This window comes from Bufo gargarizans, chromosome 3, assembly GCF_014858855.1.
Source record: "Bufo gargarizans isolate SCDJY-AF-19 chromosome 3, ASM1485885v1, whole genome shotgun sequence".
Taxonomy (NCBI): domain Eukaryota; kingdom Metazoa; phylum Chordata; class Amphibia; order Anura; family Bufonidae; genus Bufo; species Bufo gargarizans.
In genome coordinates, this window is record NC_058082.1 from 4617702 (window position 1) to 4642032 (window position 24331).

Here is a 24331-nt window from a genome sequence, read left to right on the forward strand (position 1 = left end):
CCTATTCTTCTCCATTTCGAGGACAGGAATAGAACTTTTCTCTAGACGGACCGCAAAATACAGCAGCACATGAAGCCCTCAGACGGCAACGTGAACGGAAAAGTAAAACCGTTATGGTTCTTAGAAGTCGGGAAAAAGCAAAAGGGAAAATCTCAGTAATGTGGAGAGAAGATGATAAATCTGCTGCAGATGACGCTTCTATACAGACTGTGCCGACATCAGGGGCGCAGGTAAGGGGGGTGGTGGCCGCTGACACCACTAGACCTGGGGCATCAGTCAGACATTAGTAGACGTCATGTAGTGTACGGGAGAGTAATACCCCGTCACTACAGAAGGGTCACTTGGGTACTGTCGTTCCCCCTGTATTTATGGGGAGGTTGGTATAGAACATCTTGTCAATGTACTGCTATGTATTTTCCTGTTACTGTGAAACGTGCATGTGCAGGCCGGCTAGGGTGTTATTCCAGCTCTGAGTCACTAGAGGGAGCTAGGGAGCCCTAGTTTATATAAGGCCCAGTCAGGAAGTAGTAAGCAGTCAGACAGTGGGAAGAGGAGTCAGAGATGATCCTGTGTCTGAGTCAAGGCCAGGCTATGGGCCTGTGAGAGTAGAGCAGGCCTGGAGCCTGTCGACTAGGAGAGGGTAGTAAGCCCTGTAACCGGGTTCCGGATCCAAGGAAAAGGTTCCCCTCCTGAGTCATCATCCATTGTAGCGGAAACATCATAAGCACCAGCCGGGACACGGAATACAACAGAGGCCAATCTGATAAAGCAAGAGGTACTCAAGATAACAGAGGAGGTACTAGATAAGGACAGCTTCAAGGGTACGCCAGCTATAGGGCATTAGACCTTGGAGAATAAGTCACATGTTTCAGGACCAGTCAGGAATAGTGTGCAAGCCGCCTGTACTGCATCTCCTGTAATTAACACTCTGTAAAGAACATTGCTGTAACCGGCCAGTCTGTACTTCTAAGAACCACCTGTATTCAAATAGAAACCAACTGTCTTCTAAGGAACGGCGCTCCCAACTGCGTCCATGTATGACCATCACTGATATTCAGTAAAGTTACAGTTTCTGGTTGGCTATCCTGTGCTTGCTTCATTCTTCTACATTACTATACACGGCGTGTCACCGTTTAATTGACACTGGCGTCACGAACTTTTAATCACCTGCCTGTTCCAGTATCTGCCCCATTGAAGACGACAGTGGATCCCAGGTTAGTGGGTTAATCTGCACTACCAAGCCCAGCATACACTACTGACCCCCTGGGACACTGCATCGCTCTTTTTGGCGTCACGAACAGGATCCGCATGCTTCTGAAGTGCAGAGAAGTGTGAACTGTGTGCTTTAACTATTCCACCACCGTATTGCAAAGACTGTAACCTTTATTTCTAAATCTGTGGATTACAATTGTGCCTGGGAGGAATTAGAGACGCTGTACTGTGTTGCGCTACCCCCAGAGAGAAAATCGTATTTATGGACTGTGATTTATTGGACTTTTCATCAACCTGCTTGCTGTCATTGAATTGCAGCACCAGGACACCCAAAATGGCCGCCGACACCATGAGGCTTTTTACTGCGCCATCAAGATGGACAGAGGCGCGAATATTTGGCGCCTAAACCCTCCAAGAAGAAGGAGGAGATTGTCCTGGAGCGCCACCCACCTTGAGAAGTGATGATGCGGCTGACTTCCCTGAAGAGTTACGCCTGGGAGGCGGGCCTCAGATGGAGGTAGACCGGCCCAGTGGGTGGGAGGAGCCAGTGTCGTCTCTTGCACCCAGTGAGAGAAGAGATGGCTATGGCGTGCGCTAGAGAACCGGAGTTCGATGCCACGTGTGAGTGGGGCGCCACTCCACCGGACTATCCCGAGTTGGAGGCATGGGACCCTCTAGCCTGGACGGCCACCTCTTGGGAACAAGCCATGGATTTAAGCATAACCCGTCCCCGGTCCCCACCGGTCCGTCGCCGGCACGCGCAATGGCCGACCATCATGGCCGAATTGAAAGCCGCTGTGGCCAAGAAAAACACCAGCCGGAAGAAAAGGTTCGAAGAAATGGCCAAGTCGATCCAAGGAGACTCCTTCCCGGGTAAGCCCCAGCTGGAAAGGCGCCGCGGGATCGTGGTGGCCTTTGACAAGGAGAGGGGATACGGGTTCATTCAGGAGTTGGGAACCGGCCGGGACTTTTATGTTAACCGGCGGTCGGTGAGGCGTCACTACCTCCTGGAGCATCTTCACAACTTGACCATGGGAGAGATAGTGGAGTATACACCAGCCGAAAGCTTACGGGGCCCCTACGCTACCGCCGTCACTCGCCCAAAGGCACCAGCTGAAGCTTGGGACCCAGAGAAAGAAGAGATAAACCCGAGTGAGGCCGAGGAACCGAAAACAGGGCCGGCCCGGACCACTCACCGGCACAGCCAGATATATTTAAGCAGCAATGTCTTTTGGGAGCCTATCATCTTGCAGGGGCCAGAGGAACCATACCCCTCTCCCGATGCGGTGAGGCGAGAAGAAGAGAGAGAGAGGCTGGACAGCTGCCAGCGGGCGGAAGAATGTGCTGAGGCCCGACGTCTAGCAGCGGCTGCCACCGGTACCCCAGAAACCACTGTCACCGGACCTCCGGTAGCCCCGATGACCTGCACCAAGGCGGACATAGAGGCGCTACGCAAAAGAGTTTACTGGGTAGAGGACCTCGGGTACGCAGGATGCGTGCAGTGGATCCCGTTCCCCAGAACGAACGCAGAGGTAGAGGCAATGAAAGACAAGCCTCCCCCTTTAAAGATCGTCAGAGGAGATGGATTCCAGATATGGCCGGCTAGGCCAGAACAGTTGCTGCAAGATCCGTTCATCGAGTCTTCATCAGAGGAGGAGTATGACACTCGTCTGTGAGTAGGCCTTTCTTCATGTCTGTCTCCATAATGGCCGTTTTGTCCCCTCCAGTTGGCAGAGCTGGTGAAGCTCGCTGCCAGTTCTACACGGCCGGTGGCATTCTAACCGAATGATAGTGCCACTGTGTACCACAGCTCCCAGCTGCCCATGTTGTGTTTGGGACACCCGGCCTGCTGCTAAAATCCCAGTTGTGCCTTTAGTTTTGCACCATTTTACCCCTTTTTACCCCCATTTCAGGTTGAAAAGACATTTTTATGTCAGCACTATTTTAAAGGGTAAGCAGGACTTGCCAGGATAACATGGCCCTGGTATTGTCAGAGTCCTGTATTGTCATTCTATATATGTGCTGCTGACAGTATTTAATAACCGGTTTTTATTCACGTCTATGTGCCCAGAGATGGACTTCCTATGTGCAAGCCTCTGAGAGGTTGATATTATTATGGACTTATTTATTGTCATGGACTATCCTGGTTCTTTGAACATCACGCTGTGCCAGGTCAGCGCCCCCGTTCCACTCACTATCCTGAGAAGAAGAGAACGACGCCCCTTGTCACCGCACTTCACCTTTGCCAATTGGGTCTGATAAGAGTGTAAATGACATATATGTATGCATGCATGTGTCTTTCTCTATTTCAGGTCATGATTCCAGTTGGGCGGGCCCTGATGGAGTACGAGGTCGTACTCAGCTTAAAGCAGCGGGGTATGTAGTGTACGGGAGAGTAATACCCCGTCACTACTGAAGGGTCACTTGGGTATTGTCGTTCCCCCTGTATTTAAGGGGAGGTTGGTATAGAACATCTTGTCAATGTACTGCTATGTATTTTCCTGTTACTGTGAAACGTGCATGTGCAGGCCGGCTAGGGTGTTATTCCAGCTCTGAGTCACTAGAGGGAGCTAGGGAGCCCTAGTTTATATAAGGCCCAGTCAGGAAGTAGTAAGCAGTCAGACAGTGGGAAGAGGAGTCAGAGATGATCCTGTGTCTGAGTCAAGGCCAGGCTATGGGCCTGTGAGAGTAGAGCAGGCCTGGAGCCTGTCGACTAGGAGAGGGTAGTAAGCCCTGTAACCGGGTTCCGGATCCAAGGAAAAGGTTCCCCTCCTGAGTCATCATCCATTGTAGCGGAAACATCATAAGCACCAGCCGGGACACGGAATACAACAGAGGCCAATCTGATAAAGCAAGAGGTACTCAAGATAACAGAGGAGGTACTAGATAAGGACAGCTTCAAGGGTACGCCAGCTATAGGGCATTGGACCTTGGAGAATAAGTCACATGTTTCAGGACCAGTCAGGAATAGTGTGCAAGCCGCCTGTACTGCATCTCCTGTAATTAACACTCTGTAAAGAACATTGCTGTAACCGGCCAGTCTGTACTTCTAAGAACCACCTGTATTCAAATAGAAACCAACTGTCTTCTAAGGAACGGCGCTCCCAACTGCGTCCATGTATGACTATCACTGATATTCAGTAAAGTTACAGTTTCTGGTTGGCTATCCTGTGCTTGCTTCATTCTTCTACATTACTATACACGGCGTGTCACCGTTTAATTGACACTGGCGTCACAAACTTTTAATCACCTGCCTGTTCCAGTATCTGCCCCATTGAAGACGACAGTGGATCCCAGGTTAGTGGGTTGATCTGCACTACCAAGCCCAGCATACACTACTGACCCCCTGGGACACTGCACGTCACATACCAAGGAGCGGTCAGCAGTTTATCTCATAGACCTAACAATGGTGCGGAGCATAAAATAGAATAAGCTCCATGTATAACGTGAGCCCCACATGTCTCCGTCCTGTACACATGTCTTATACTCACTGTAATGTCTCTATCCTGCCGGCCGGACTGGACAGAGCCGCCATCAAGTCACCGAAGTGAGGACCAGACAGAGGGTTAACAGACAGGTCCAGTATCTTCAGGGACTGGTTATTCCTTATTACAGATGCCAACTGGATGCAGGAAGTGTCTCGTAGACCATTACCACCCAATCTGTAAGAATAAGAAGATGAGATGTGGGTGAGGCGTCCACAGAGCGTCAGTATAAAGTCTGTAGATTGTGACCGTGGAGAGAAAATGTCCCCGGCTGTTAGTAAAATCCATAAATGTCATCACTAGAAGCCGCCTCTTGTGTGTGGTGGATGTCAGGAATGGCGGCAGCTGTATGATATGTCCATCTCCTAGAAATCCAGAACCCTGAGGAGTGTCCTCACTTTATGGCATGTCATAAATCAGTGATGATGGCAGCACATTAATGTACAATAGTCATAAAGCTGGAGGAACTTGTGTCAGCGTCATCAGCTGCTGAGAGCTCTCCTTCCTCCGTCATCTGTGGCCCTCAGTCTGTGGTACCTATGGCCTCCATTCTCCTTCCTCCATTATCTATTGTGGCCCTCAGTCTATAGCCCCTGTGTACTCTATTCTCCTTCTTCCACCATCTATTGAGGTCCCTGTGGCCTCCATTTTCCTTCTTCTACCATCTATTCTAGTCCCTGTGGCCTTCATTCTCTTTCCTCCATCTATTGTGGCCCTCAGTCTGTGGCTTCCATTCTCCTTCCTCTATTATTTATTGTGGCCTTCAGTCTGTGGCCTCCATTCTCCTTCCTCCACTATCTATTGTGGCCCTCAGTCTATAGCCCCTGTGTCCTCTATTCTCCTTCTTCCGCCATCTATTGTGGTCCCTGTGGCCTTCATTTTCCTTCCTCCGCTATCTATTTTGGTGTTTGTGGCCTTCATTCTCCTTGCTCCATCATCTATTGTGGTCCCTATGGCCTCCTTTCTCCTTCCTCTATCATCTGGCCTTCAGTCTGTAGCCGCCATTCTCATTCCTTCACCATCTATTTTAGGCCCTCAGTCTCCTTCCTCCACCATCTATTGTGGCCCTCAGTCTGTGGCCTCCATTCTCCTTCCTCCACCATCTATTTTGGTCCCTGTGGCCTCCATTCTCCATCCTTTACCATCTGTTGGGGTCCCTGTGGCCTCCTTTCTCCTTCCTCCATCATCTATTGTGGCCCCATTGTCCTTCCTCCATCTATTGTGGCCTTCAGTCTATGTCCTCCATTCTCCTTCCTCCCACATCTATTCTGGATCCTGTGGCCTCCATTCTCCTTCCTCCATCATCTATTGTGGCCCACAGTCTGTGGCCTCCATTTTCTTTCCTCCATCTATTTTAGGCCATCAGTCTCCTTCCTCCAACATCTATTGGGGTCCCTGTGGCCTCCATTCTCTTTGCTCCACCATCTATTGTGGCCCCTCTGGCCTCAATTCTCCTTCCTCCACATCTATTGTGGCCCCTGTGTCCTCCATTCTCCTTCCTCCGCCATCTATTGTGGTGCTTGTGGCCTCCATTCTCCTTCCTCCACCATCTATTTTAGGCCCTCAGTCTCCTAGCTCCAACATCTATTGGGGTCCCTGTGGTCTCCATTCTCCTTCCTCCATCATCTATTGTGGCCCTCAGTCTGTGGCCTCCATTCTCCTTCCTCCACTATCTATTGTGGCCCTCAGTCTCCTTCCTCCACCATCTATTGTGGCCCTCAGTCTCCTTCCTCCACCATCTATTGTGGCCTTCAGTCTCTAGCCCCTGTGTCCTCCATTCTCCTTCCTCCACCATCTATTGTTGCCTTCAGTCTGTCGCCTCAATTCTCCTTCCTTCGCCATCTATTGTGGTCCATTTGGCCTCCATTCTCGTTCCTCCATCATCTATTGTAGTCCCTGTGGCCTCCATTCTCCTTTCTCCATCATCTTTTGTGGCCTTCAGTCTGTGTCCTCCATTCTCCTTTCTCCACCATCTATTCTGGTCCCTGTGGCCTCCATTCTCCTTCAACCACCATCTATTGGGGACCCTGTGGCCTCCATTCTCCTTCCTCCAACATCTGTTGTGGCCCTCAGTCTGTGGCCTCTATTCTCATTCCTCCACCATCTATTGTGACCCTCATTCTCCTTCCTCCACTATCTATTGTGGACCTCGGTCTCCTTCCTCCACCATCTATTGTGGCCCTCGGTCTCCTTCCTCCACCATCTATTGTGGCCCCTGTGGTCCCCATTCCCCCCCTCACATTACTACAGGACACATGTGGCCCTCGCTCAGTCAGTTATTTGGGGGATGGATTATTAGTAGACATTACACTACATTCAGGGTTTCTCTGGATTCTGCTGGTATTGATTATTACTTATTGATAACGAGCAGTAATCGTCTCCATTCTGAGTAAATTACAGCCGGGGTCATCAGTTATAATACCGCCATACAGCTGTAATGTAGCACAGGCAGAGATGAGCGCTCTATGGCGGTAAGGGCTCATGTACATATTACAGCTCTGTATAACCTGGGAGTTGCTCAGACCCATAATCCGCCCCATAGAAGCAGATGTGTCCTTCCTGTCCCTCCCGATGTCTCTCAGGACATATGACACCTCCTCCATGTGGAGGCACAATGCAGGTTCTGATGAGGTCAGTCCGGGAACACTTACCTGTGTGTTATCCGGGGAGGGGGTCACTGCTCCCATTATGTGTTATACAGTGGGGGCAGGTATTACTGATAGCGCTGCTCTTCTCAGACATGAAGGACATTACTGATTGTGTTTTCATCCAACTGATGTGTTAAAGGGATCATCAGAACCTTTATGTTATCATATAGGGGTCTGCTGAAGAACTTAAAGGGGTCATCCAGGAACTGGATATTGATGTCCTACCCCCAGGATACATCATTAATGAGATCTGTGGGGGTCCGACTCCTGGCACCTCCCAGCTGTACCCACCGGAGATCAGGAGAGCGCTGCCACCTCCTCACAGCTCACCAAGTACAGAGCAGTACAGTGTATAGTGGATGTGTTTGGTATTACAGAGCAGTACAGTGTATAGCTGATGTGTTTGGTATTACAGGGCAGTACAGTGTATAGCGGATGTGTTTGGTATTACAGAGCAGTACAGTGTATAGTGGATGTGTTTGGTATTACAGAGCAGTACAGTGTATAGCGGATGTGTTTGTATTACAGAGCAGTACAGTGTATAGCGGATGTGTTTGTATTACAGAGCAGTACAGTGTATAGTGGATGTGTTTGGTATTACAGAGCAGTACAGTGTATAGAGGATGTGTTTGGTATTACAGAGCAGTACAGTGTATAGTGGATGTGTTTGGTATTACAGAGCAGTACAGTGTATAGAGGATGTGTTTGGTATTACAGAGCAGTACAGTGTATAGTGGATGTGTTTGGTATTACAGAGCAGTACAGTGTATAGAGGATGTGTTTGGTATTACAGAGCAGTACAGTGTATAGCGGATGTGTTTGGTATTACAGAGCAGTACAGTGTATAGTGGATGTGTTTGGTATTACAGAGCAGTACAGTGTATAGCGGATGTGTTTGGTATTACAGAGCAGTACAGTGTATAGTGGATGTGTTTGGTATTACAGAGCAGTACAGTGTATAGTGGATGTGTTTGGTATTACAGAGCAGTACAGTGTATAGAGGATGTGTATGGTATTACAGTGGATGGGGCAGGGGATGGGTGGGCAGACACATCCTATTTACCATTTTCTGTGCCTGTTTCAGTCGCTCAGTAGCGGTCTTACATTTAGGACTTGCGATGGATGCCCCGAAGTTAAGGAGAGGCCGGCACGTATTCCTAACTTCGACGGATTTACAGCCAGTTTACGGCTTTATTAATGTTAATAACAGAACCCAGGATTAGGGATTATTCTGGATTACAGTGGGACTATACCTACTATACATGAAAAATTGAAGTTCTTTGTGCACATATTTGATCATACGTGTGTCGGGCCCATCTACCGGCGTCAAGGTGGCTTCTGCAGATAGGTACCTAACACTAACAGAACTGCCTCTCCTGGGCCTAACCTAAGCCTGTTAGGGTGAGCTGCCGGCATGCTAGCCTTATGGATGTGCACCTGTCACTTTGGATGTTATAGTCTATATTTTCTTGTAGGGCTTTATTGAGAAAGACATGTAAAATACCGGTCTTAATAAATTGGCGCCTAAGTGCTCACCCAGCGCCGCTGCCTCTTTAAGCCCCTGATAGGCAGGGTGTCGGGGCCCTCACCTGTCAGATATTGTTCCTAAAGACAGGCCATCAATATCAAAGTCCCAGAGAACACATTTACAATGCAGATACTTTTCAGCAGTTCTCTCCTATGACCGGGACCACATCACTGAAAATCAGACTTACCGTATTTGACAATTTATAAGACGCCCTTTTAGTAAGAAAAAATCTTGCTAAAAGTGTCTTATAAACAGCAGTCAGGGAGATCCAGCACGGCCAGACCCTGACTGCTTCATTAGTGATCAGGCAGAGCGCACATACAGATCAGCCTGATCAGTGAGAGAGCCGTCAGGCAGGAGAACCATCCGTTCAGTGCACGGGAGAGGAAGGTCCTACACTGTACGGAAAGGAGATGAAGACTACAGCTTAAGGACCTTTCATGATGTCATCAATAGGAGGAGCCAGAGCAGGAAGACTGTACAGCTGACACTGGTGTAGGGAGATGTGAGTTTGCAGTAAAGATGCTAAGTGTGTATATGTAGCAAAGCTGCATGTGTCTAACAAAACTGTATAGGTGTAGCAGAGCTGTATATTTTTATAGCAGAGCTCTATGTGTGTATAGCAGATTTGTATGTGTTTACGGCAGTGCTGTCTGAATTGCAGAGTTGTATGTGTGTATGTCAGTGCTGTGTGTATAGCAGATCTGTGTGTGAGTATAGCAGAGCTGTATGGGTGTATAGCAGAGCTGTCTGTGTATAGCAGAGCTGTATGTGTGTATGTCAGTGCTGTGTGTATAGCAGATCTCTATGTGAGTATAGCAGAGCTGTATGTGTGTATAGCAGTGCTGTGTGCATATAGCAGAGCTGTATATGTGTATAGCAGAGCTGTCTGTGTATAGCAGTGCTGTCTGTGTATGGCAGATCTGTCTGTGTACGGCAGATCTGTCTGTGTACGGCAGTGCTGTCTGTGTGTATAGCAGAGCTGTGTGTGTATAGCAGAGCTGTACGTGTGTATGGCAGAGCTGTATGTGTGTATAGCAGTGCTGTCTGTGTATAGCAGAGCTGTATGTGGACCAGAACTGTGTGTGTCGCACACAAATACTTAAAAATACCCCAGCAGGAGAAGCAGCGTGGCCGGACACCACAGAGCAGTGACAGGAGACACATTTATTTGGAGGTACATTAATGAGGGGACCACATGCGCCATCGCTGGTTGTTACACCCGAAGTTCCGGACCTCGACGCCTCCACTTCACTAAACCACATTCCCTTCATAGAGGATCTAGAAAATAAGTTTTCTTATTTTCCGTTGTCTAAACCTGGGGTGCGTCTTATAAAGGGAAAATCCAGTATATGGCATATAATCCTATATGTTGTGTAGATGATAATACCGCCATACTGTGGTCACATGACTCGCTGCTCATGTAATACTAATAGATGGATGTGTCCACCCTCGTGTGAAGGTCTCCAGTTTCTCATTATATCAATACAATATCAGGAAATGTCAGGAAAACCCTCGGCAGCCGCAGGTCACCTGACAACCACTAGGTGGCGCACACAGACTCATGTAGCAGGAGATATCATCTCACTGAGAGCCCTGTCACCTGTCTGAGCCGTATATTATACCTATACTACAATATAAAGTACCGCCACATACTGCACTCGTCATGCCACATCACAGTGTGGCACATCAGAAGCTTTAACCCCTTCAGGACCAGCCTAATAGAGGAAATGCTGGGGCACTAATAGTGATACAGATGAAGAGACGCGTTCTCTACTGGAGCCCGATATGTGATGATGTCACGTGTGGTTATAGACGTGTCACAATGTAGGTTGTGATGTGCGGCTTTATACTGTGACACGTCGCAGGCGGACAGCGCGCAGAATGCTGCTGAAGCCTCCAGCTTTACATGCCGATACATAAAGGCGGCCACAAACTGCAATCTGCAGCGCCCTCCAGAGGCCGCGGTCACACACAGCTTTTACTGGAGTTTTCTGAGATTTGGTGATTTTTGCAGTAAAGGTCTATGGAAAGTATCAGACAGAAGAGTTTTATTCCTGGAGTTTTTCTAATTATGTGTTTTTTCTGCCTCTTTTCAGCAGCGCGGCGTGCTGGAGATCTGGCGGTTTTACATCTTTCACTATAGAGGAAAAACATTTCACAGACGTCCAGAGAGAAACGCGGCTGAAAACGGACAAAATCTGTTCTGTCACCTGCTGATGTCGCTGCGTTTTTTAGAGACTACTTATAAAACATGTAAAACATTTCTGAAGTGCGGCTGAGTTCTGACCCCGTACGGGCGGATTAACACGCCAGTGATCTGTCCGTGTCCTCCGTGGACCGCTCACGTGTGCATAGATTTCCCTGTGTTTCCTCATACACCCTTGTCTGTCCACACCCCGCGGGTCAGTGCAGGAACGGAGACATACAGAACTCCGTATAGTCGCCATATAAACCGCAGGCGCCATAGTGTTCTGTCTGTTCTCATCCACTGCATAGAAAGTGCATTACAGTTACTATTACAGTTACAAGGGAAAAAAAATAAAAAATCTTTAAAAAATACAAATTCTAATCTCCCCCTTTCCCAATTTTATATCTAAAATAAAGAATAAAAAATAAACATAATTGGTGTCGCCGCATCCGAAAATGTCCGAACTATTAAACTGTACAAGTGATTGTCCCGCACAGCGATCGCTGGTTTTTTGGTCACTTCACCCCCTGAAAATAATAAGAAAATAAAAAGATCAAAAAGTTATTTGTGACCCAAAATGGCAGCAATAAAAACTACAGCTCGTCCGGCAAAAAACCAGCCTCCGCCCTGTAGATGGAAATAGAAAGCGGCCATGGGGTCCGGATACGGCCGGGAAGGACATTCAGATTTATCAAAGGTTTTTATTACTTTAAATATAGTAAAATATAAAAGAAACCATATAAATGTGGTATTGCTGTAATTGTACCGATCCTCGGGATAGGGTCGTCAGGTCAGTTTTGGCGCACCGGCAACACCGTAAAAAAAACAACAAACAAATTGAGGAATTGTAGCCCCAAAAATAATGTTTTCCGGTGTTTTCAATACAAGTTCTGGTAAATTAATTGGAGCCATTAAACCTCCATCTTGCGCCTCATGCACACGACCGTAGTCTCAGTGTGCAGCCGATCTGCGGATCTGATGTAGACCCATTAATCTCATCGGGGCCACAAGACGTGCAGACATTACACCGTGTGCCCCCCACACCCTGAAGTCTGTCCTGTGGTCTCGAAAAACATATAACGTCCTATTCTTCTCCATTTCGAGGACAGGAATAGAACTTTTCTCTAGACGGACCGCAAAATACAGCAGCGCATGAAGCCCTCAGACGGCAACGTGAACGGAAAAGTAAAAACGTTATGGTTCTTAGAAGTCGGGGAAAAAAGGGAAAATCTCAGTGATGTGGAGAGAAGATGATAAATCTGCTGCAGATGACGCTTCTATACAGACTGTGCCGACATCAGGGGCGCAGGTAAGGGGGGCGGTGGCCGCTGACACCACTAGACCTGGGGCATCAGTCAGACATTAGTAGACATCACATATCAAGGAGCGGTCAGCAGTTTATCTCATAGACATAACAATGGTGCGGAGCATAAAATAGAATAAGCTCCATGTATAACGTGTGCCCCACATGTCTCCGTCCTGTACACGTCTCTTATACTCACCGTAATGTCTCTATCCTGCAGGCCGGACTGGACAGAGCCGCCATCAAGTCACTGAAGTGAGGACCAGACAGACGGTTACCAGACAGGTCCAGTATCTTCAGGGACTGGTTATTCCTTATTACAGATGCCAACTGGATGCAGGAAGTGTCTGGTAGACCATTATAACCCAATCTGTAAGAATAAGAAGATGAGATGTGGGTGAGGCGTCCACAGAGCGTCAGTATAAAGTCTGTAGATTGTGACTGTGGAGAGAAAATGTCCCCGGCTGTTAGTAAAATCCATAAATGTCATCACTAGAAGCCGCCTCTTGTGTGTGGTGGATGTCAGGAATGGCGGCAGCTGTATGATATGTCCATGTCCTAGAAATCCAGAACCCTGAGGAGTGTCCTCACTTTATGGCATGTCATAAATCAGTGATGATGGCAGCACATGAATGTACAATAGTCATAAAGCTGGAGGAACTTGTGTCAGCGTCATCAGCTGCTGAGAGCTCTCCTTCCTCCATCATCTGTGGCCCTCAGTCTGTGGCCCCCATTCTCCTTCCTCTACCATCTATTGTGGCCCTCAGTCTCCTTCCTCCACCATCTATTGTGGCCCTCAGTCTCCTTCCTCCACCATCTATTGTGGCCCTCAGTCTCCTTCCTCCACCATCTATTGTGGCCCCTGTGGCCCCCGTTCTCCTCACATTACTACAGGACACATGTGGCCCTCGCTCAGTCAGTTATTTGGGGGATGGATTATTAGTAGACCTTACACTACATTCTGGGTTTCTCTGGATTCTGCTGGTATTGATTATTACTTATTGATAACGAGCAGTAATCGTCTCCATTCTGAGTAAATTACAGCCGGGGTCATCAGTAATAATACCGCCATACAGCTGTAATGTAGCACAGGCAGAGATGAGCGCTCTATGGCGGTAAGGGCTCATGTACATATTACAGCTCTGTATAACCTGGGAGTTGCTCAGACCCATAATCCGCCCCATAGAAGCAGATGTGTCCTTCCTGTCCCTCCAGATGTCTCTCAGGACATATGACACCTCCTCCATGTGGAGGCACAATGCAGGTTCTGATGAGGTCAGTCCAGGAACACTTACCTGTGTGTTATCCGGGGAGGGGGTCACTGCTCCCATTATGTGTTATACAGCGGGGGCAGGTATTACTGATAGCGCTGCTCTTCTCAGACATGATGGACATTACTGATTGTGTTTTCATCCAACTGATGTGTTAAAGGGATCATCAGAGCCTTTATGTTATCATATAGGGGTCTGCTGAAGAACTTAAAGGGGTTATCCAGGAACTGGATATTGATGTCCTATCCCCAGGACACGTCATTATTATGAGATCTGTGTTGGTCCGACTCCTGGCACCTCCCAGCTGTACCCACCGGAGCTCAGGAGAGCGCTGCCACCTCCTCACAGCTCACCAAGTACAGAGCAGTACAGTGTATAGTGGATGTGTTTGGTATTACAGAGCAGTACAGTGTATAGCGGATGTGTTTGGTATTACAGAGCAGTACAGTGTATAGCGGATGTGTTTGGTATTACAGAGCAGTACAGTGTATAGTGGATGTGTTTGGTATTACAGAACAGTACAGTGTATAGCGGATGTGTTTGGTATTACAGAGCAGTACAGTGTATAGCGGATGTGTTTGGTATTACAGAGCAGTACAGTGTATAGCGGATGTGTTTGGTATTACAGAGCAGTACAGTGTATAGTGGATGTGTTTGGTATTACAGAGCAGTACAGTGTATAGTAGATGTGTTTGGTATTACAGAGCAGTACAGTGTATAGTGGATGTGTTTGGTATTACAGAACAGTACAGTGTATAGTGGATGTGTTTGGTATTACAGAGCAGTACAGTGTATAGCGGATGTGTTTGGTATTACAGAGCAGTACAGTGTATAGTGGATGTGTTTGGTATTGCAGAGCAGTACAGTGTATAGCGGATGTGTTTGGTATTACAGAGCAGAACAGTGTATAGCGGATGTGTTTGATATTACAGACCAGTACAGTGTATAGTGGATGTGTTTGGTATTACAGAGCAGTACAGTGTATAGTGGATGTGTTTGGTATTACAGAACAGTACAGTGTATAGTGGATGTGTTTGGTATTACAGAGCAGTACAGTGTATAGTGGATGTGTTTGGTATTACAGAGCAGTACAGTGTATAGTGGATGTGTTTGGTATTTGTCACAACCAGACAGCTGAGAAGCTCTGACAGAAGCCTTTCAGAACCTCCCCATTTGAGTTTCTGTGTTGTGATGTTCAGTTCCTCATCTCGTTAGCCTCTCTCAGCTGTTTTGCAGTTGGACTAATTGCATCCCTTTAAATTCTGCCCCATAATGCTTTATGGGGTGGCTTATACAACTTCCTGGATTGTGTGTGCATGCTATCCTGTTTCCCAGTCTGCTACTAAGTTAAGTGCTGTTCATTTATCTGTTATTTTCTGTTTGCTGGATCCCAGGTGACCCTGACTCCCTCCGTGTCTGGTGTAGGGAGCCGGTGGTCGTGTCCCCTCACTATTGTAGGGTGTTCAGGTGTTATATAGTCGAGGTACGTGGATATGCAACCATCTACCTTTCGGATCTTTGCATAGGCTGAGCAGCCAGGGAAAGTGCCAGGTCTGGTGCAGGGGTCTCCCTTTTGGTTCCTTAGCTTTGGATCCAGTGAGTCATATATGCATGTTGCATTGTCTTGTTTCCTGTACACCGTCCGTGACATTATAAGCCGCCAAAAGCGTCTCAAGCATGGATCCGGTTTCACTTTTGGCTGAACGCTTCCAGGGTCTTTCATTGGAGGTAGCTGATCTCCGCAGGACTTTTTCTCAGCTTCAAGTGACCGGTTCAGCTGGCGTTCATGGAGTTTGTTCTGAGCCTAAGATCTCGCTCCCGGATACGTTTTCCGGGGGTAGTGAGAATTTTGTGCGTTTTAGAGAGGCATTTTCGCTTTCTTCCCCATTCCTCTGGTGATGAGGAACAGAGGGTGGGGGATCATTATATCGCTGCTCAGGGGTAACGCTCAGTCCTGGGCCTTTTCGCTGCCGGAGGGGGCACGGCCCCTCCGTTAGTGGATGAATTCTTTTTAGCCCTGGGTCAGATATATGATGATCCGGATCATATTGCTCTGGCTGAGTCTAGACTACGTCTATTATGCCAGGGTAAACAATCCGCAGAGATATACTGCTCAGAATTTCGGAGATGGGCAGCTGATACTGGTTGGAATGATGCTGCACTCCGAAGTCAATTTTGCCATGGTCTTTCAGAGGGATTGAAAGATGCATTTGCCTTTCATGAAAGGCCTATTTCCTTGGACTCTGCTATGTCTCAGGCCTGTTCGTATTGACAGGCGTCTTAGAGAGAGAGGAGAGATCTCTCCTTCCTGTCATACTCAGTCCCAGGACAGTGCAGCGGTCCCATTCTGTGCGCAGGGGTCTCAGTCGCTGTCAGCCCCTTCTGAGCAGGAGCCCATGCAGCTGGGGTTGATTGCTTCTGACAATAGAAGATTCAGCCCGCATGGGAGGGTTTGTTTTTGTTGTGGAGGTATAAATCATTTGGCAAATAGTTTGTCCCTCTAGGAGATTCAGGCAGTTCTCTGGGAGTAATAAAGAAACAAAGAGGAAAAAATCTTTTAAAAATGTTCCGTCTGTTACTATTGGCAGGGTTGAGGCGGAAATTGAAGGTTTTCCGTTTGCTTGTAGTTCCCGTTTTGTCCTGCCTGCTAGGGTGGCGCTAGAGAGCAAGAACATTTTTTGTGAGATTTTTGTGGATAGTGGAGCAGCGGTCAATCTCATTGATAATCAATTTGCAATAACTCATGGTTTCCAGGAGCGCACTTTGGAAAGGATATTCCTGTTTTTGCTATTGATTCCGCTCCACTTTCTCAGAAATCATTAAAGGGCATAGTTCACAATATCTGTTTAATTGTGAGTGATGCTCATGTTGAGGATGTGTCATGTTTCGTCCTTAGCGGTTTGCCTACTCCTCTAGTGTTGGGGCTACCCTGGCTCACTAAACATAACCCCACCATTGATTGGCAAGCGAGGCAAATAAATGGTTGGAGTGACTTTTGCAGAGAGAATTGCCTCACGACATCTGTTTCTGAGGTTGCTACTAAGACTGTACCATCTTTTCTCTCTGAATTTTCGGATGTCTTCTCTGAGAGTGGAGTTCAGGATTTGCCCCCGCACAGGGAGTACGATTGCCCTATTAATCTCATCCCAGGCGCCAAGCTGCCTAAATCTCGTTTAATACAATCTTTCCCAACCTGAAAGGGATCGCTATGCGTGCTTATATCTCTGAGAGTCTGAGAAAAGGACACATACGACCCTCGAAGTCACCTGTTGCCGCTGGTTTTTTCTTTGTTAAGAAAAAAGATGGTTCTTTAAGACCTTGTCTGGATTTCAGGGAGCTGAACAGTATCACTATTCGTGACCCTTATCTGCTTCCTCTGATCCCGGACCTGTTTAACCAGGTTGTTGGGGCTAAAGTCTTTTCCAAATTAGATCTAAGAGGGGCATACAACCTGGTCAGGGTCAGAGAAGGAGACGAATGGAAGACGGCCTTCAATACCCCTGAGGGCCATTTTGAGAATTTGGTTATGCCTTTTGGTTTGATGAATGCCCCAGCCGTTTTTCAGCATTTCGTGAACAGCATTTTTTATCATTTGATGGGAAAATTTGTATTAGTGTATTTGGATGACATTTTGATTTTTTCTCCTGATTTCAAAACTCATAAGGAACATTTACGTCAGGTCTTGCTCATTACTGCGGGAGAATAAATTATATGCGAAACTGGAAAAATGTGTGTTTGCGGTTCCAGAAATTCAATTTCTGGGGTTTCTTCTCTCCGCTTCTGGTTTTCGCATGGACCCCGAGAAGGTCCGCGCTGTGCTTGAGTGGGAGCTTCCTGAGAATCAGAAGGCGCTGATGCGTTTTTTGGGCTTTGCCAATTATTACGTTTATTTTGAATTATTCCTCTATTGTTAAACCACTCACTGATATGACCAGAAAGGGGGTAGATTTTTCTTCTTGGTCGGTAGAGGCGCGTAAGGCTTTCTCTAATATCAACGAGAGTTTTGCTTCCGCTCCCATCTTGGTGCAACCCTGATATTTCTTTACCCTTCATAGTTGAGGTTGATGCTTCTGAGGTGGGTGTGGGTGCGGTCTTGTCTCAGGGTTCCTCTCCTGCCAAATGGCGACCGTGTGCCTTTTTCTCGAAAAAACTCTCCTCCGCAGAGAGAAATTACGATGTGGGAGATAGGGAATTGTTGGCCATCAAGTTGGCTTTTGAGGAATGGCGCCATTGGCTGGAGGGAGCCAGACACCCTATTACCGTGTTTACTGACCATAAAATCTGGCCTACTTGGAGTCAGCCAAGCGTCTGAACCTGAGACAGGCCAGATGGTCTTTGTTCTTTTCAAGATTTAATTTTGTTGTCACGTTCCGCCCTGGGGTTAAGAATGTGAAGGCAGATGCCGTGTCACGTTGTTTTCCGGGAGGCGGGAATTTTGAAGACCCCGGTCCCATTTTGGCAGAAGGTGTGGTGGTCTCTGCTCTTTTTTCTGAATTGGAGGCAGAGGTGCAGGCAGCCCAGTCAGAGGCTCCTGATCTTGTCCTCCTGGGAGGTTGTTTGTGCCTCTCGCTTTAAGACACAAGATTTTTAAGGAACACCACGATACGGTCCTTGCTGGGCACCCAGGGGCAAGAGCCACAGTGGATCTCATCGCTCGGAGATTCTGGTGGCCTGCGCTTCGTAAGTCGGTTGAGGGTTTTGTGGCAGCCTGCGAGACTTGCGCTCGTGCCAAAGTCCCTCATTCACGGCCGTCAGGTCCTCTCCTTCCCCTACCCATTCCTTCCCGTCCTTGGACACATCTGTCCATGGACTTCATTACGGACCTGCCTCGTTCCTCGGGGAAGACTGTGATTCTGGTGGTGGTGGACCGTTTTAGCAAGATGGTGCATTTCATTCCTTTTCCTGGCTTGCCCAATGCTAAGACGCTGGCGCAGGCATTTATTGATCACATTGTCAAATTGCACGGAATTCCTTCAGACATAGTCTCTGATAGGGGCACGCAGTTTGTTTCCAGATTCTGGAAGGCTTTCTGTTCACGCTTGGGGGTTCGGTTGTCATTCTCTTCTGCTTTCCATCCGCAGTCGAATGGCCAGACGGAGTGCGTCAATCAGAATCTGGAGACATATCTGCTCTGTTTTGTGGCGGAGAATCAGGAGGATTGGTGTTCTTTTTTGTCCCTTGCTGAGTTTGCTTTAAATAACCGTCGTCAGGAGTCCTCTGATAAGTCACCATTTTTTGGTGCATATGGGTTTCATCCGCAGTTTGGGACTTTCTCGGGAGAGGGGTCTTCTGGTTTACATGATGAGGACAGATTCTCCTCATCTTTGTCATCTATTTGGCAAAAGATTCAGGATAATCTAAAGAGCATGAGTGAGAGATATAAGCGTGTGGCAGATAAGAGACGTGTGCTTGGTCCGGACCTGAATGTTGGTGATCTGGTGTGGTTGTCTACCAAGAATATCAAATTGAAGGTTCCCTCCTGGAAGTTGGGTCCTAGGTTTATTGGGCCTTACAAAATCCTGTCTGTCATCAATCCTGTTGCCTACCGTCTTGATCTTCCTCAGACTTGGAAGATCCATAATGTTTTTCATAAGTCCTTATTGAAACCTTATGTTCAACCCATTGTACCCTCGTCTTCGCCTCCTCCTCCGATTATGGTTGATGGGAATCTTGAATTTCAGGTCTCTAGGAAAGTGGATTCTCGTCTTGTCCGCGGTTCTCTCCAGTACCTTGTTCATTGGGAGGGTTATGGTCCTGAGGAGAGGATGTGGGTCCCAGTGACGGACATTAAGGCCTCTCGTCTCATCAGGGCTTTCCATAGGTCTCATCCTGAGAAGGTGGGCTCTGAGTGTCCGGAGTCCACTCGTAGAGGGAGGGGTACTGTCACAACCAGACAGCTGAGAAGCTCTGACAGAAGCCTTTCAGAACCTCCCCCTTGAGTTTCTGTGTTGTGATGTTCAGTTTCTAATCTCGTTAGCCTCTCTCAGCTGTCTTGCAGTTGGACTAATTGCATCCCTTTAAATTCCGCCCCATAATGCATTATGGGGCGGCTTATACAACTTCCTGGATTGTGTGTGCATGCTATCCTGTTTCCCAGCCTGCTACTAAGTAAAGTGCTGTTCATTTATCTGTTATTTTCTGTTTGCTGGATCCCAGGTGACCCTGACTCCCTCCATGTCTAGGGAGCCGGTGGTCGTGTCCCCTCACTATTGTAGGGTGTTCAGGTGTTATATAGTCGAGGTACGTGGATATGCAACCATCCACCTTTCGGATCTTTGCATAGGCTGAGTAGCCAGGGAAAGTGCCAGGTCTGGTGCAGGGGTCTCCCTTTTGGTTCCTTAGCTTTGGATCTAGTGAGTCATATATGCATGTTGCATTGTCTTGTTTCCTGTACACCGTCCGTGACAGTATTACAGAGCAGTACAGTGTATAGCGGATGTGTTTGGTATTACAGAGCCGTACAGTATATAGTGGATGTGTTTGGTATTACAGAGCAGTACAGTGTATAGTGGATGTGTTTGGTATTACAGAGCAGTACAGTGTATAGTGGATGTGTTTGGTATTACAGAGCAGTATAGTGTACAGCAGATGTGTTTGTTATTACAGAGCAGTACAGTGTATAACGGATGTGTTTGGTATTACAGAGCAGTACAGTGTATAGTGGATGTGTTTGGTATTACAGAGCAGTACAGTGTACAGCAGATGTGTTTAGTATTACAGAGCAGTATAGTGTACAGCAGATGTTTGTTATTACAGAGCAGTACAGTGTATAACGGATGTGTTTGGTATTAGAGGAGTACAATGTACAGCAGATGTGTTTGTTATTACAGAGCAGTACAGTGTATAACGGATGTGTTTGGTATTACAGAGCAGTACAGTGTATAGAGGATGTATTTGGTATTACAGAGCAGTACAGTGTATAGAGAATGTGTTTGGTATTACAAAGCAGTACAATGTATAGAGGATGTGTTTGGTATTACAGAGCAGTACAGTGAATAGTGGATGTGTTTAGTATTACAGAGCAGTACAGTGTATAGTGGATGTGTTTGGTATTACAGAGCAGTACAGTATATAGTGAATGTGTTTGGTATTACAGAGCAGTACAGTGTATAGCGGATGTGTTTAGAATTACAGAGCAGTACAGTATATAACGAATGTGTTTGGTATTACAGTGCAGTACAGTGTATAGAAGATATGCTTGGTATTACAGAGCAGTACAGTATATAGCGGATGTGTTTGGTATTACAGAGCAGTACAGTGTATGGAAGATATGTTTGGTATTACAGAGCAGTACAGTGTATAGTGTATGTAATTGGTATTACAGAGCAGTACAGTGTATAGTAGATATGTTTGGTATTACAGAGCAGTACAGTGTATAGTGGATGTTTTTGGTATTACAGAGCAGTATAGTGTATAGAAGATATGCTTGGTATTACAGAGCAGTACAGTATATAGCGGATGTGTTTGGTATTACAGATCAGTACAGTGTATGGAAGATATGTTTGGTATTACAGAGCAGTACAGTGTATAGTGGATGTGTTTGGTATTACAGAGCAGTACAGTGTATAGTAGATATGTTTGGTATTACAGAGCAGTACAGTGTATAGTGGATGTTTTTGGTATTACAGAGCAGTATAGTGTATAGTGGATGTGTTTGGTATTACAGAGCAGTACAGTGTATAGTGGATGTGTTTGGTATTATAGAGCAGTACAGTGTATAGTGGATGTGTTTGGTATTATAGAGCAGTACAGTGTATAGTGGATGTGTTTGGTATTACAGAGCAGTACAGTGTATAGTGGATGTGTATGGTATTACAGAGCAGTACAGTGTATAGCGGATGTGTTTGGTATTACAGAGCAGTACAGTGTATAGCGGATGTGTTTGGTATTACAGAGCAGTACAGTGTATAGTGGATGTGTTTGGTATTACAGAACAGTACAGTGTATAGTGGATGTGTTTGGTATTACAGAGCAGTACAGTGTATAGTGGATGTGTTTGGTATTACAGAGCAGTACAGTGTATAGGGGATGTGTTTGGTATTACAGAGCAGTACAGTGTATAGTGGATGTGTTTGGTATTACAGAACAGTACAGTGTATAGTGGATGTGTTTGGTATTACAGAGCAGTACAGTGTATAGTGGATGTGTTTGGTATTACAGAGCAGTACAGTGTATAGTGGATGTGTTTGGTATTACAGAACAGTACAGTGTATAGTGGATGTGTTTGGTATTACAGAGCAGTACAGTGTATAGCGGATGTGTTTGGTATTACAGAGCAGTACAGTGTATAGTGGATGTGTATGGTATTACAGAGCAGTACAGTGTATAGTGGATGTGTTTGATATTACAGAGCAGTACAGTGTATAACGGATGTGTTTGGTATTACAGAGCAGTACAGTGTATAGTGGATGTGTTTAATATTACAGAGCAGTACAGTGTATAGTGGATGTGTATGGTATTACAGTGGGTGGGGGAGGGGATGGGCCGGCAGACCGGTCCCATTTACCATTTTCTATGCCTGTTTCAGTGGCTCAGTAGCGGTCTTGCACTTAGGACTGGCGATGGATGCCCCGAAGTTAAGGAGAGGCTGGCGCGTATTCATAACTTAGACGGATTTACCGCCAGTTTACGGCTTTATTTACTTTAATAATAGAACCCAGGATTAGGGATTATTCTGGATTACAGTGGTACTATACCTACTATACATGAAAAATAAAAGCTCTTTGCGCACATATTTGATCATACGTGTGTCAGGCCCATCTACCGGCGTCAAGGTGGTTTCCACAGATAGGTACCTAACACTAACAGAACTGCCTCTCCTGGGCCTGACCTAAGCCTGTTAGGGTGAGCTGCCAGCATGCTAGCTTTAAGGATGTGCACCTGTGACCAGGGCCATTTCTAGAGGCGGATGAAGGGTGTGACCGCACGGGGCGCATCCCTCAGGACAGAAGAGGGGGGCGCTGTCAGCAGAGCCCAGGGCCGGAGGGGGGTCCTTTCTGTCTGGATTGGAGGCAGCAGGAGTGGAGATGAGCGCTTCCATTGTGGAAGCGCTCATCTCCAAATTCATCTGTATCGCCGTCCTTAGGACAGCGATACAGATGAACGGTGCTGAGGAGCAGGGGAGAGGCGTCTCCCTTGGCTCTTACTCTGATAGGCTACAGGCTTAGTACCTGTAGCCTATCAGAGGCCGTTGCAGGCGGCGCGTTGACGTCATCGCGCCGCCTGAGCCGTACAGAGCGGGACACAGACCGGAGGAGGCCTGCATCGCATCGCTAAGCAGCATAAGGTAAGTATATGTGTTAATTGTTTTTATTTTAGTACAGTATGGCAAGAAGGGGGGTGGGGGCCTTATATACTGGCACAATATGGAGGGGGCACTATGGAGAAGAGGGGACGCATCTACTGGGGGCCCTATATACTGGCACAATATGTGGGCACTATGGGGACTGTATATACTGGCACAATATGTGGAGGCACTATGGAGAAGAGGGGACGCATCTTCTGGGGGCCCTATATACTGGCACAATATGGGGGGGCACTATGGAGAAGAGAGAAAACATCTCCTGGGGCCCTATATACTGGCACAATATGGGGGGGCACTATGGAGAAGAGGGGACACATCTACTGGGGGCCCTATATGCTGGTACTCATTACGGGAGGCTCTACGAAGTAGTGGGGGGTAAATTAGGACTATGGGGGCATTTACCGGGGGCCCTATTTACTGGCACGCATTATTGGGGGCACTATGGAGAAGTGGGGGAGAAGAGCACTATGTGGGCATTATATAGGGGCATTTAATACTGGCACATTATGGAGGACACTATGGGGACGGGGGAGAAGCACTATGGGGCATCTTCTGGGGGCACTATATAGGAGTATTTTATACTGTCACAAATTATAGGGGCACTATGGGCACCTAAGCTCAACTGGGGGCACTAAGTCTTTTTTCTAGTGGCACACAGTACGGGTCATTGGAACACATGAGGGCATTCTGGAGACATTGGCTCTACTGGGGGCACTAAGATGTTTTTTTTGGTCTTTTTTTACTGACACACAACGGGGCATTTTTTGCACTGGCGCACCCTGGCACAGTATCAGCTTAGCACAGTTGTTTTTGGCAGACATTATGGTTACACTTATTGCTGGGTGCAGTTATTTGTTAGCGCATTGTGTTCCAATAATTATTGAAGGGGGCGCTATCTGTGTGTAACTAGTATTTTCAGGGGGTTTATCAGGTTATGCAGTATAGTTTTGGGGGTGCATGATGGGATGTTGAGAAGGTGGGAGGATGATGGAAAAGTAGGAAACTAAGATGTCTGTCAAACTCTGCAGAGAGAAGAGTTGGCTGAAAGAAATCATCATGGCGGTCTGGTCTGAATGGAGAAGATAAAGAAAGAGAACATCTACATCAAAGGAGACATCACTGGATGGAAGAGGTATGTGGGGCTGTATTAGGCTACTTTCACAACTGCGTTAGAGATTCTGGCAGGCTGTTCCAGCTGAGAATTCACTGGATCCGGCACTGCAGACTGAATGCCCGCCGCCCCCAACAACTACAATGGGGTACGGCAGAGATCCGCCAACAATTGGGGGGGGGGGGGGGGGGGGGCGCTTTTTTATGTTCGCCCTGTTGGGAAATTTTCCTAGAAATTGCCCTGTCTGTGACTTTGGATGTGATAGTCTCAATTGTCTT

At 47.2% G+C, this 24331-nt stretch overlaps 2 protein-coding genes across 2 annotated transcripts in view; both read right to left on the reverse strand.

Moving 5' to 3' along the window:
- The window catches only part of LOC122930269 (ribonuclease inhibitor-like), a 64891-nt gene extending 51840 nt beyond the window's left edge, over nt 1-13051 (reverse strand). Inside the window, exons 1-2 of the mRNA XM_044283513.1 lie at nt 12567-13051; nt 4704-4874 (exon numbers count right to left, since the gene is read on the reverse strand). Of these exons, the coding sequence (XP_044139448.1) occupies nt 4704-4874; nt 12567-12610 (215 nt within the window). The 5' untranslated portion in view covers nt 12611-13051. The remainder of the gene's footprint in view (nt 1-4703; nt 4875-12566) is intronic.
- Nucleotides 1-24331, reverse strand: part of LOC122930268 (NACHT, LRR and PYD domains-containing protein 12-like) — a 797118-nt gene that overhangs the window by 632197 nt on the left and 140590 nt on the right. The window lies entirely within an intron of this gene.